General features: G+C 43.6%; 1 protein-coding gene across 5 annotated transcripts in view; it reads right to left on the bottom strand.

Annotated features, from left to right (window-relative positions):
- Window positions 1-12,662, bottom strand: part of USH2A (usherin) — a 408,741-nt gene that overhangs the window by 14,379 nt on the left and 381,700 nt on the right. For 4 of the 5 annotated variants that reach the window (XM_052805222.1, XM_052805224.1, XM_052805220.1 and 1 more), the window contains exons 65-72: window positions 10,521-10,730; window positions 8,456-8,694; window positions 7,649-7,866; window positions 5,588-5,764; window positions 4,523-4,606; window positions 2,601-2,845; window positions 923-994; window positions 215-448 (exon numbers count right to left, since the gene is read on the bottom strand). In XM_052805222.1, coding sequence (XP_052661182.1) covers window positions 215-448; window positions 923-994; window positions 2,601-2,845; window positions 4,523-4,606; window positions 5,588-5,764; window positions 7,649-7,866; window positions 8,456-8,694; window positions 10,521-10,730 — 1,479 coding nt within the window. The remainder of the gene's footprint in view (window positions 1-214; window positions 449-922; window positions 995-2,600; window positions 2,846-4,522; window positions 4,607-5,587; window positions 5,765-7,648; window positions 7,867-8,455; window positions 8,695-10,520; window positions 10,731-12,662) is intronic. The other variant, XM_052805225.1, reaches the window with a different exon arrangement.

Raw genomic sequence — 12,662 nt, 5'->3', positions numbered from 1 at the left:
TAAGAGTAGTGTGTGATCACCTGCGGCTCCAGAAGAGAGCAGTAGGCAGGAAGGATTTTGAGGATCTAATCTCTGACCATGTCCTTCCCGGTCTTTTGGCTGTATCTCCAGCAGCTTTTGATATTTATTTAGACCTTTTTCATGATTCTAACAGAACAGACAAATCACTAGCAGCTGATGCACAACAGCATCACAGAGGAACAGGAGTTCTTACCAAGCCACGACCAGTAGAGCGATGGTTGCGAATAATGGCATCCCAAGGTGATTCTTCAACAAAAGACTTCTTGTCATAGAGGTCGAGTAGCTGGCTGACACTACGATGAAGAGAGGCTGGGGAATATGTGCGACTTAGCTGGCTCTGACTCAGTCTCCTTGCCCCAGATGCGATATGGACACCGCGGCTGCTTGTGGGAGACCCAGCTCCTGGAATTTTCGTATCTGCCAGTCCCTATGAGGAAGACACAAACTAATAAATAAAAAATAAAGGGCACAGCCTCAAACACTTTAGCTGAACAAAACCAAAGCAGCAGTGGAAGAGAACAGCAAAACCCATGCTTCAAAAATCATGCACAGTTCTAAACAGAAGACAAGAAGAAGAAGAAAAAAAAGGACCTTTCCCCATTGTAGGACAATCATATCATTAAAAAGGAAAAAAAAAAAAAGATTTTTTTTTCCCACTCCCTAATTTTTTTTTTAAAAAGTAGCCAACAGGCAGAGGTCCAAAGACTTTTGACTACCAGAATGATAGCCCAGACTTGCACAGCAAGGGCATGTTAGCAGCCTTCCTTTTTTTGGTTAGCATGACAAGGGAAAAGACATTCACCCACCAGGAGAAACATGCAATGTAGGATGCCTTTGTGCATGCTCTTTGGGTCATCTGGCACATCATACATCTTACAACTCTGCAAACTAATGAATCTACCTCAAAGTGCATTGTGTAACTTTTGAGAGTGACACTGCTTGATGAATCAGATGTGTCAGCAATGGTCTCAAACTGAGATTAAAGAGAGGGAGGAAAAGCATTAGGGCAGGGCAAGGTGCAATGCAAGTGCAGTCCGTTCCTTATGGAGGGTGTGCATTAGCTGCAGCTCTGTGAAGGGGAGCAATGTATCAGGGTGTGGGGGAGTAGGGGAATGGGCAAAGATGAGGCACTATTTAACTGGTCATCAAGTACCATGTGGGCAGCCAACATTGCTTGCTTGCCACATCACCTCACTAACAGTTGTAAAACACAAGTAATTTTGCCACTTCGTAATAGCTCTATCCTAACTTCTCAGATTAAGTCCTTCAACTGATGCACTGTAGAATCTTCCTCTCTATTAAGTCCATGACCTTCTGGAAAAAGAAAAAGAAAAGAAGGGGCAGGAACATGGAAAGGAATTGTGCAGGCATGCCAACAGCAAAGACATTTTAAGGTCAAGAGGAACAACACAACATGACAGACTGTAGAGGAAAAGGAATCAAAACCGTGAGACCAAAAAAAGAAGTTTCTTATGCTCTCAGCCTTTGCCAGGAGAAGGGGCACACTGGAAATCCCATTGTTTCCAAGAGCTCCTTTGTGGAGGCACAGATGCAGCTTCTTGGCACTGAGACAAGAAGGAACAGAATGCGTGAAGGATGCAGGAGTCACTATCCTGCTTGATGGCACTCACAGGAAAAAGAAGCTGAGAAGTGACAAGAAGAATCATCTCACGGCCTGTGCCCGGGAAGAATCACGGAAATGGAAAGCACTGCTGCTCCCATTCTGTCTCGTAACAATTGCCATATTCCTTCTATCTTGCTTTTCCTCAAAGGGTAGAGTAGCACTACTACTCTGCTACATGGTGGAACGTGTTCTTTATCCTTTTTTTTTTTACAGAATTACAACTTTTCATAATAAAAATGATACAAAGCCTTCCTCTTTATCACTCCCTAGCAGTCTTCATCCCACCTCTCTGGTGGTCCCACTGTGGCTGTACATGCACAGATGCACGCACACGTTTTGTGAAGGTCCCTAGCTTTTCCCTGGTTGTACTCACTCTCCCCCAAACCTTCCTGGCATGCAGCTCGTCCTAGACCAGTCCAGATGGGTGGTGGGTGGCTGCCAGAAAGAAATAGAGCCTCTCCCTAAGTCCCGCTTTTTGCAAGCACATTTAATGGATACCTGACAAAGACTGTCAGATTGATCCTGGTTAGCCATCCACAACAGATAGTTGGGAACACATGAAAGGTTCCTCTGAAAAGCACAGTTTATCACCTACCTTCTTGCAGCATGCCAAGGCCTTTTCAGCTCAATTGCAGATGTCAGCTAACATCAGGTGACATCAGTGGCTTTGCATTTTCTGTGACTCCAGATCCAAAGTTTGTCTTAGGCATCAGAAGCATTTCAGGGCCTGCAGACCAGGTGCCATAGGGCTCTTTTTGGACCAAGCACCTGTAGCCTGGCTCTCTGTGCCCGCACAGGTGCACCAGACAGCCTTTTCCTATGCTGAATAGCCTTCATTTGGTAATCAAAAGTGCAACAAAATGGTGGAAGGAGGAAGAAAAACTGTGTGGTTGGGGGGGGGGCAGATAATGGTATAACATGATGAATACGCAACATTGCATTTTACCAAACGTACCGGATGGGTTTCACCTGATGAATACACACTCATTGGTGACGTTCTTTTCTGGAGCGGAACTAAAGGAGGTCTGTCTCGTGCATAGGGTTGCTTGTGGACTTTCCTTTGAAGAATTAAGGAGAGAAGAATAGCCAAGAGGATCAAACCTAGAACTACCATCAACACTGCAAACCACAACTCGTTGTAGAATTTTGCACGTTTGGACTCCACTTTGTCCTTCTCTCCAGGTGTTGTCAAGATCAGACCTGTAAAAATCAAGAGGGATTAGGGGAGAAAGGGAATGTTATTTCAGAAAGCGTTTAACAATATGCTATCCCTTTCCTCGCTAATAAATTAGGAAGAAATTTAAGTAATTTTGTCGTCATGTGCTTATTTGCACTTATGTTCAAGGTGGCATAATGGTTCAATATGCTAGCGGGCTATAATAAAAAGCTTACTACCCTCAAGAGACTCTGCTTAAAGTTCTGGCATTGCTGCTTAGGCTGGAAATCACCACTGCATCAGCAGCTCTTGAGAAAGGAGGCGGTGGAGGTGGAATGCAAGAAAAAAAGGGTTCTCCAAGTAACCTTGAAGAGTGGAAATGACTACAGTAATTTCAGAGTGGTACAGACAGGGGACATTCTCTCCAGCACTGTACAGTGGCAGGCCTGTGCAGTTAAAAAGAGAGAGGGAGGAAGACTTAACTGAAATGAGTGATAAATTAATACAAAAGCAAACAACATGAAACATTTTATTCCTCCTTCCCCCACCTGTTAGAAAAAACCAGCCACTTGGTTGGCTTTGCTCATATACAACACAAGCATAAGAAATCTCAGTGACAGGATTTCCTGGTTATTTGCAGTCCTACATGCATATCCAGACTCTTGGCTACAGAATTTCCATCGCCTTCACCTGCAAGCCTCCTCTGCAAGTTGCCTGCGGTGCTGATCGAGTTTGCAGTAGACTCTGGGTACAAGCAGCAATCAAAAGAACAAAGAAGCAGAGTGTGGAAGGTGATGGATGTAGAGCAACTGGGAACATTTTATAATGCCTTTACAGCAGTCTTGCCTGAAATTCTGCAGAAGCATGAAAAGGAATATAAGGGAAATGCAGTGTAAAGAGTAATTGCAAAGACAAGGCCCATCTATTTAAAGCAGCTGAACAAGATGCAACTCAAAAAATAAATAAATTAATTAAAACCAATATGTCAGTTAGAAATGGTTCAAGCTTTGCTTTGCTTGCCAGAAGACTAAGGAGTTAAAAACCCTGAAAATTTTACTGGTAGGCATCTACTACTCAATGGACAACAAGTGACTGGGATGTCACCACACCAAACTTCCTCGCTTCCACAAAACAGGCAAAGGCCTTGTGGACAGAAGGGAAACAGCAGGCGTTACAAACCGGGTCGTGACAACATCTCATATGACATTCTCATGAACTGATTAGGGGAACACATCCCAGGTGAAACTGCAGAGACTGGCTGGTTTGTCATATGAAAGGAGCAGGCAGATGCCCCTTGCTGGGGTGGGTGGGATGCAGGAAGGAGAGAGGATATGTATTTTCATTGTCAAACTGAGGAGGAATGTGGGAGGACAAGATTAGAATTCAAGATGATCTGAATTTGGAAATAAAATCTGGAAGAAAGTGGGTTCTATTCAGCAGGAAAAAGCACTACATTTTGGAGCAATATATTTATGTAAATATAAAAGAAAAAAAATATTACATGTCTAGAGAGAGGATCTGAAGCTGATCATGATGTAAAGAACAGAAATCCTTCCATGGTAAAAAAAGGCACATTACCTACATACCTCATACCCTAAGGCACTAAGGAATCCCCTGATCCTGCAGTGAGATGCTATCCTGTCTGGCATGCACTACGTATCAAATTTCTACCACAAACCCATGAAATGAATAGGTGCTAGGCAGTTTCTTCACATATTTACCAACTCCATCTCCAGCGCTGTACTTGATGACCGGTGTCATAGCGCTCCCTTCATCGGTGATGCAGGTCACTTGAAACAAAAAGGCTGAGCAAAAAAGGTTAGAAAATACTGTCAGCAGGAAAAACCAAATTTTGTAGGTGCTGCTTTTTCACCATGATCCACCAGCAGAGACAGCCAGGTCTGAGAAAAGCCAAGGCAGGCATAGCACATAACACATAGGAGTCCCAGATCAGAGCCTCATAATCCCTTATACATGAGTATTGAACTTCTAAACTATGAACCATGGCAGATCATCATAGGTAGTCACCACTATGATGTTGCTACAAATTATGTTCCTCTTTCACCACCCAGTCCTCCCTCTTCCAATGACATATAACTGGCAACTTTCAATTTATTTATCATTTTGCCCTATATCCCTCATATTCCACGAATGGCTGATACAAACATGTTTAGAACATTTGAGTAAAACAAACAAAAAATGTATTAGCATCATTGTGGTAATCAGGAAGGTAAAAAATAAATTACAAAATCCTTTGACATACAAAAACCCCAATGCCTTAAAAACAGAAAACATTTTTTTCTTCTTTTTTTCTTTTCTTTTCTCCCCCCCCCCCCTTGTGTTTCCTTGTGTTTTAAAGATTGCAAATTTCTAAAGAGAAACTGCATTTCAAAACGTGGATTCCAAGAGCTACTGACTTAATTTGATTCAAATGAAAATTCAGGCTCCAGTCTTTTCTGAAGCTGAAGATTTCCATGCATTTCACAGAGTGTAGCCCTGAAGGGTGGAATTGCAACACAGCTCCAGGATTTTGGAAAGCTCGACCCTCACAATGAGCCACAGCAGTCTCACTCTGTCAGGTACAGTGTTTAAGAGGAAGTTTAGCTCCAAGGATTTTTTGTTTCAAGCATCTGCTTAGGTGCAATTCAGTGTGTCTGTAATAATACACTCCTGTACTCTTAGCTTGGGATGGCTATGGAGAGTTTTTCTTAAATTTAGCACACAATAATATTAATTTAGCTCAACAGCCTTTCACAGAGAGAAAGCTCTAGGAAATTGAAACTGACTTTTGTCAGATGTCCTTGGTAAATACAGCTCAGTGTCAAAGCCACTGTAGATGCGTTGCCCACTCTCAGTTAATGCGTACTCCTTCAGGCGGCCGTTCAGTACAAAAGTGCGACTCCAGTCTATGTGGATGGTAGATAAATTGCTGACAACAGAGAATGGAGCCATGTACCGAGGTGCTGCAAAAGAAGGAAAAAAGCTAGTTTCTTGCCAACAGGCATGACTGAGTTATACAGCGCAGAGAAGGAGACTGCATGATACAAGCTCTCTGTTGCATGCACTCTCTCTCTCTCATATACATGTGTATGAGTAGGGAAGATACAAGGAGAAAAGAGAAAGCTGCTGTAGCACACCAGCCTCTACACTGAGAAAGCAGAAATATCTCATACCTTTAAAATTGAGACCTAGAACTTCCTGCCTTTGCCTTTGTGTATGTGGTACAGACACTAAAACTGCATAAATTAAATTCCAGCTTAAGGTAGAGGACAGGGAGACACAGGAGATATTACGCAAGTTCAGCTGCAGCATGCTGGGCTGTGGGAACCAAACTGCTAAGGAGAGGACTCTTTTGCAAGCTTCAAGAAATTGCCTAAGATCATCTTTTAACACATACACGTACATGAAAACATGGGGTTTCAGAAAAGCAAGAGCAGGTGGCAGGCAGAGAGAAAAGAAACCCAGAACTCACTTCAGGGAGGGAGTTCATCAGTTGGGCTCAACAGCTTGCTGACAAAAGACTTCATTTAAGTTTGAGGTGGCCCTTTCTTGTGGCTTTGCCATTAAGCCAGGTGGCCAGTATATGCTGGTTTGTTCATAAGCAAGCTGCTTGTCTAGCTGCACTTTGCTGCTAATTGCCCACTGTCACTAAAGCAAGTCTTCCAGGCAAGAGGAAGGAGACATTCAGAGTGACTCAGGAGACCTGGTGTGAAGAGATCAGCAAGGCAAGAAAAGCAAGACTGAAAGAAGAGGGCCGTGGACCCAGTGGGCAGGGGTTTAAAAATGGCTTTCAAAACCTTTCGTTCTGTATGTCTCACCAGTTCCTTATGAATTTTCTCCATTTAAAAAAGTTCATTATCATGTTCCAGCTTTTTAGTTTGCAATTTAATAAAACACAGCTTTAGAGATAAGGACCTTTTTCTTTTTTTCAGTGGTGATATAAAGAAAATCTGGGGCTATTCCACCTGAAATTTTCAGCTAAGGATGTAGCAGAGACATTTTTAGTAATTACTAGGCAGAACTACCAAGTGATGCAAAAGGGATTTTTAGAAAGGTGATTCTGAAATCCTGACATGAGACTATATGATAAAAAGTGAACATCCTCTTTGCCCTGACCTGGCAGGCTGAGGTGAAATGCCCTTCTCATCTGTTATGGAATGACTCTGGCTACAGCACTATAGATCTTTTTAATAAAAGCTGATGTTAGACTACTACAAATTCAGTTTTGATGGCAAAATCTATTCTGGCTGTAGGCACAGGTCCTGCATGTTTAATTTCCATGCAGAACACCACATGGCCTTAAAGTACTGCCTGTGGTGGTTAGATAGACAGCAACAAATTCTTACTTCAGCGTCAAAAAGGATCCAATCATTCAGATGACATCCAAGGAGAACTCTCATGAGCCCTGGCAGAAGTGTGGCATGAATTAGGACAGTAAGATTGTTCCTGAAAAGAATCACCAGGTCTCTTCCAAGATCTCCACTTTTCCCAGGGATTATTTATGGCTGTGTATTTATTACTACACATCACCCTTCTGGTAATACTTGAACATTTTATGTTCTGCAGCTTCGCTGCTCATTTTCAGTAAAATAAAAGACTTCCAGGCTCCCAAGATAGAGGATGTGATATCAGATGATGAGCAAAGAAATATTTTTGAAGAAATGAGTAGTCAAGCCCCAGAGCAGAATTTCAATGAATGGGCATCAGAGGCACAGTGACCAGGGACACAGAAGAGCAGGTTTCTGGGGACATCATCTTTCACAGAGGTGGAAAAGTCATTTGGCGCTATGCAGCCCCATGCATCAGAAGCGGGCATTGCTGATTAGGGAACCATTTCTCATACTCACGCTCCTTTTCTGTAGTGAAACCAATCCATTCTGAGGCGCTGCTGCCAACAGAGTTGTAAGACACGACTCGCAGGTTGTAAGTTGTGTAAGGCTCCAGGTTGGACACGTTGGCACTCTGTCCTTTTCCTGTATACTTCACCTCAGTTGGGCCAGGACTGCAAGCCTTCGCTGCTGGCTGTAGGTTCAGGGGACAAGCCATATACACATGGAGCTCATAGCTGAAAAGAAAGTTGAGATTTTCATTAATCAAGAGCCTTAATAACATAACAGCCAATCATACATTTCATCCTAATTGCTGTCTGTCTGGCTACAGGAGAAGAGAATGGACCCGATCCCAGTTTTTCTCTTGGAGATTTTGGCCCCAACTGTAAGATGCCTATGAGCAATCATGGTTGTAAAAGTCAGTCACGCTCACAGTGAAACTGTTGATGCCTGTTACCTTGCTGCTCACTTCTGCAAATCAGGACTTGCCTAAGTAACTACAGATGCAGCTGCCTCTCTGCTGCCAGTTGAGCTCACAACTTTTTGGCTGTGCAACCACAACTGTCAGACAACTACCTCCAGTCACAACAGCTCATCCTCTCCACCTTCATCCTCCCCAATATCCTGCTCAGGAGAAAAGAAATTGTTGCATGTGAACACCTCCCAGATGGTATTCAGGCCACAGGGGATATCGCCACCAACACGGGGAAGGAGGAGCACGGTTGCCACAATGTCCAGTGCTCTCAGCCCTGCAATTCCATCTCAAATTGTTCTTCCACCACCCCTAGCTGAGGTGTGCAGGTTCAGCTGGGTGGCAGTTCCTACCTGGTGACAATGCCGTTGGGTGACTGAGGGCCGCTCCACTGGAAAGAGGCGTTCCTGGAGGTCACGGTGCGGATCTCTGGGGGGGGCTGCTCCGAGGGTGGAGCTGGCTGCGTGGTGATTTGGGCCATGGGTCCTTTGCTGCAACAGTTGAAACAGGTGCAGGCCTCCACACCAATGGAGTATGTGGTAAAAGGTTTTAGCCCATGTATTGTCTGCTGGGTGGCAGTCCCTTCTGATAGCTATAAAAATTAAGAGGGAACTTGTCACAGCTTCAAGCACCACAAGTACTAAATAAGAGTTATGGAGATGAATTAACTGCAGAACAAGATGGGCACAAGGTTCTGCATGTCCTTTAAGTCTGACATTAATGCAGCTGCTGTGTACTAGGAACTCTGCATTCATTTTTCTCCCACTGGCAAGTTAAAGGGCACTGTTCAAAGGAAAAGACCATGCTATCAGTAGCCTCAAAGACTTCTTGAGTTGAGCTGTGACCACTGTATGTCAACTTGCAAATGTCATTCTCGGGAACAGAGAAACAGAAAACCTTTAAGGAGAAACTCTGGGGTAAGTGGTACTGAAGCAAAAAGAAATTAAAGTAGAAAATAGCTCCATGATAAGTGTGCTAGCAAATACTCATGCATGTCTCACAAGCTTCCTCAATGTAGAATACAGGAGACAGCACTGGGCAGAGTGATACGAATGTGTCTGGTGGGTCAGTTTACTCATAGACGGGAGAATGTGCTCTCTGGTAGCTACCTCTAAGTCAAGGGCCAACATGATGCGGCTCTGCATTCAAATAGCCATGGTGCTGGGCAAGCCTGTTGTTAGGAAACTCTCCTACGCTCAGCAAGGGAGACCTGGCAGTTTGGGCAAATGAAACGGTGCCCTTGTTCTGAAACTGCTCACAGGAACTGCCACTTCACCTCATTGCTGTAGTCATTTGCGGGTTTAGCTTCTTAAGCCAAAGAAATAAAAATATGTAGAAAACACCAACAAGGGGCAACATCTGCTCCCATTTGGCAGCATGTGATTAAGCAGAGTGCAGCAAAAATTGGGAAGGAAAGAGTCAAGCAAGCAAAGGAAAGCACTTGGTACTTCTTGATGCCAGAGCCAGAGACGAGCCAGAAGCATGGCAGGTGTGAGGGGATGGAAATGGAGGGCCATGCAGGCACCAACAAGATGAACTGGCTGAATCAGACACGGACACACCCTATTGCACAGGAAGGAATAAATGCCTAATGTGCAATCAGTAGGCAGCTTAAGGTCACAGACAGGACTGATGACCTGGGAAGGTGTCCCTAGCACTTCCAGGCTAGGCAAGATGGGATAAGGGAAAAAAATCCCATACAAATATTTACCTACTCAAACAGATAGTGTTACAGACAAAAAGTATTCAAGCATTTTGCACTTATTTGGTGGTAACTGTTCCAGGCACCTTCCGCAGGCCTAACCTTTCCCCACATCTCCCTATTTTATAACTCTAATGAAGCCCTGCAGGTTTCCTAAGCTGAGATGGGTCATTTCTGGACACCTAATGGTGTCTAGGCTGAGACACCAAACGCAGAAGAAGTTGCTTGGCTACTTGCACTATTCTTCAGTGCTTTACCGTGAAATACTTCTTGCCAACAAGAAAGATTTTAAGAGAAGCTCATGTACAGCCATTTCTTGTGAACTTCAAATCCATAGGCTACCCAAAGCACACAGTCATTTCCTAATGGCTGCAGTTTCTACCTGCACCATTTGGACTGGTGGGAGTTGTCTGGAAGTGTTTCGTTTGGACGGTTAGCTGCCCCTGAACAATACTTCTGATACCCATCACATTGCACATCACCATGTCAGAAGTGTTTAATGATGAGGTTAGTTCCTTGAGAAGCACATTTAGATGAGTGAAAGGCTGGTGGCACTTTAGCCAGAAGAGAGCATTGCAGAGCAGTTGACAACAGGAGTGCAGGAGAGGAAGACAGACAGTCTGTAACCAACAGCAGCAGCTTGTAAGAACAAAATTGTTAAAGCTAGAAAATACAAGCTCAAATGGAAGTCCAGAAACAGTGTTGACAATACTCACCACCACATCAGTCCCTCTGGTATCATTAGAAAACAGCCTGTAGATACTGACCACCCCGTTTGGCTTAAGAGGGGGGCTGATGTTCACCACAGCCACTGTGGATGCCACCGTGTCGAAGAGGGGAGCTCCCAGGCCCTCAGGAGGGGCAGGGCCCGTCTGGCAGCGGGACCAGCCGCTCGGTGTCCGGCCCGCTGAGTTTACCGACCACACCTTTGGCACACAAAAACAGAGAAACTGTTAGCAAAGGACTCAAGCCTACAAAACATCCATGGTTAGCTAGGGTTGCTACTGCAGCTATACTGACACTGAGAAAAATGCGTGCAATAACACCCATGCAAAATGTCCCTTGACTGCTGCCCAGCAGCTGTGTTGACCCAGTGACTTTCTAACAGAAGAGTGAAATATTTCCCACTGCTACATTTAGGAAAAAGAAGCAGTTTTCATGTCTCATGGAGTGTGTGATCATACCTGATCCTCAAACTCTGAAATCCCACCACTGTGTCATACCATGCAAAGAGGACTCCTTGAGAAGCTGGGATTAACAGTGATGTTTTCAAAGACATCTGAACAAAAATAGTGATAACCAGTCCTGCCAGTTGCTCCCTTCTACACACTTTCTTCATGTATGCAAGCAGCCCTGATGAATTCAGCCTGGCACCGTGTGACACTTAAGTTACGTTCACCTTGACTGAATCACACAAGCCAAACTCTAGTTACTCTTTAAAACCAGAAAGTTTTACAGGAACATCCCTCTCTTAAAAATATTAATGTATCAGTCATTTGGCCACATTTTCAGTAACCCATAATATAAATAAAGCCCACTGAAACGTATAGTTAAGTCAGCATCTCTCATTTATTTTCACAACAACATTCGCTTTATTGCATGAGCACAAAGGCAACGGCTTCAGTTCCAAGATTTCAAAATTTAGCAGCTTAAATTAGGCCTGATTAAAAACCACATGTCTCTATGAACTATGCCTACTGATTTTGTCAGCTTCCCAAAACCAGAGTGATCTGCAGACTACATAAAACTCAGCACTTATTAAACACACTCTCCAACAAATCTGCATGAAAATTAAATTTTGCTTTCATCAAGGAGTGAATAAACATATGGAAGGATGTATAATCTTATTTATCAAAAACCATTTGTATAATTAAACACGAATATCATAAAAGGTTGCCTTAGGTCGTCATTTGCATGGGTAAGTAATTTGTAGAATGTCAGGTACAATAGACAGAATAGATGGATGCGTGAGTGTATAGGGTTAAATTAGGCTCAATATTAGCCAACCACATAGTGATCAATCAGAATGATAGATCTAAATGGCAATACAAGAGGACTGTCTGAGCGATTTTTAGTATAAGTATTCCTTAGTAAGCTTTCATGTCGAGCGATTCTAACTATAGTAAAACACATTCTTATGTGATCTACTCTGGGCAGAGGTCCTGGGGAAGTGGATGGCGGGACTATGCCTTAAAAAAAATAGGAGGTTTAGAAATAAGAGGTCTTCAAAACTGACCCTGGAGTCCTTCCAGCTTGCAATATTAAGTTCTAAGACCTCAGGACAATTCACAAGGAGCCTGGGGAAGGAAAAAGACCAAAAAACAACACAGTAGCTTTGAAGACTGTGGTTCTGCCAATTACAAACCCAAAGTTCCTGCCTGATTCCACCAGTAACATATAGCACCATCCAGTGAAACACTACATAAGTACAGATGACGCCCTACAATAAAAAGCTCAGCCAAAGCACTTTTATTTTCAGTGAAATCAGTAATATATCTCTGTTGTGAACTTTTCATAAAGTCAAACTCTGTTCACTTTACTGCAGTAGGTCAAACCCTCTATCTCAGTTCAGTTCCAGCTGCTACAGAGATTTACCCACAGTCGTTCATTTCAAGCGGCATATTTCTTTGTGGAAAGAATAAGCCACATAAGGAAAGAACAGCTCTGAGTGTGCCACTGGCATCGACTCAGCACTGACCTGAGCTCAACCACTCCAGTTATATCCAGGCTGTGGCCTTAATGAGCATGGAGCGTAACAGTGTCAGACCTGACCTCCCAGGCAAGCTGCCCACAGCAAAACTGTAGGTGATGAGTTGTTAGGAACAGAGGCTTCCTGTGTAGCACAGGAATTTGGCCTC

This window comes from Harpia harpyja, chromosome 13 (assembly GCF_026419915.1).
Source record: "Harpia harpyja isolate bHarHar1 chromosome 13, bHarHar1 primary haplotype, whole genome shotgun sequence".
Lineage (NCBI taxonomy): Eukaryota > Metazoa > Chordata > Aves > Accipitriformes > Accipitridae > Harpia > Harpia harpyja.
This window is presented reverse-complemented; position numbering and strand designations above follow the sequence as displayed.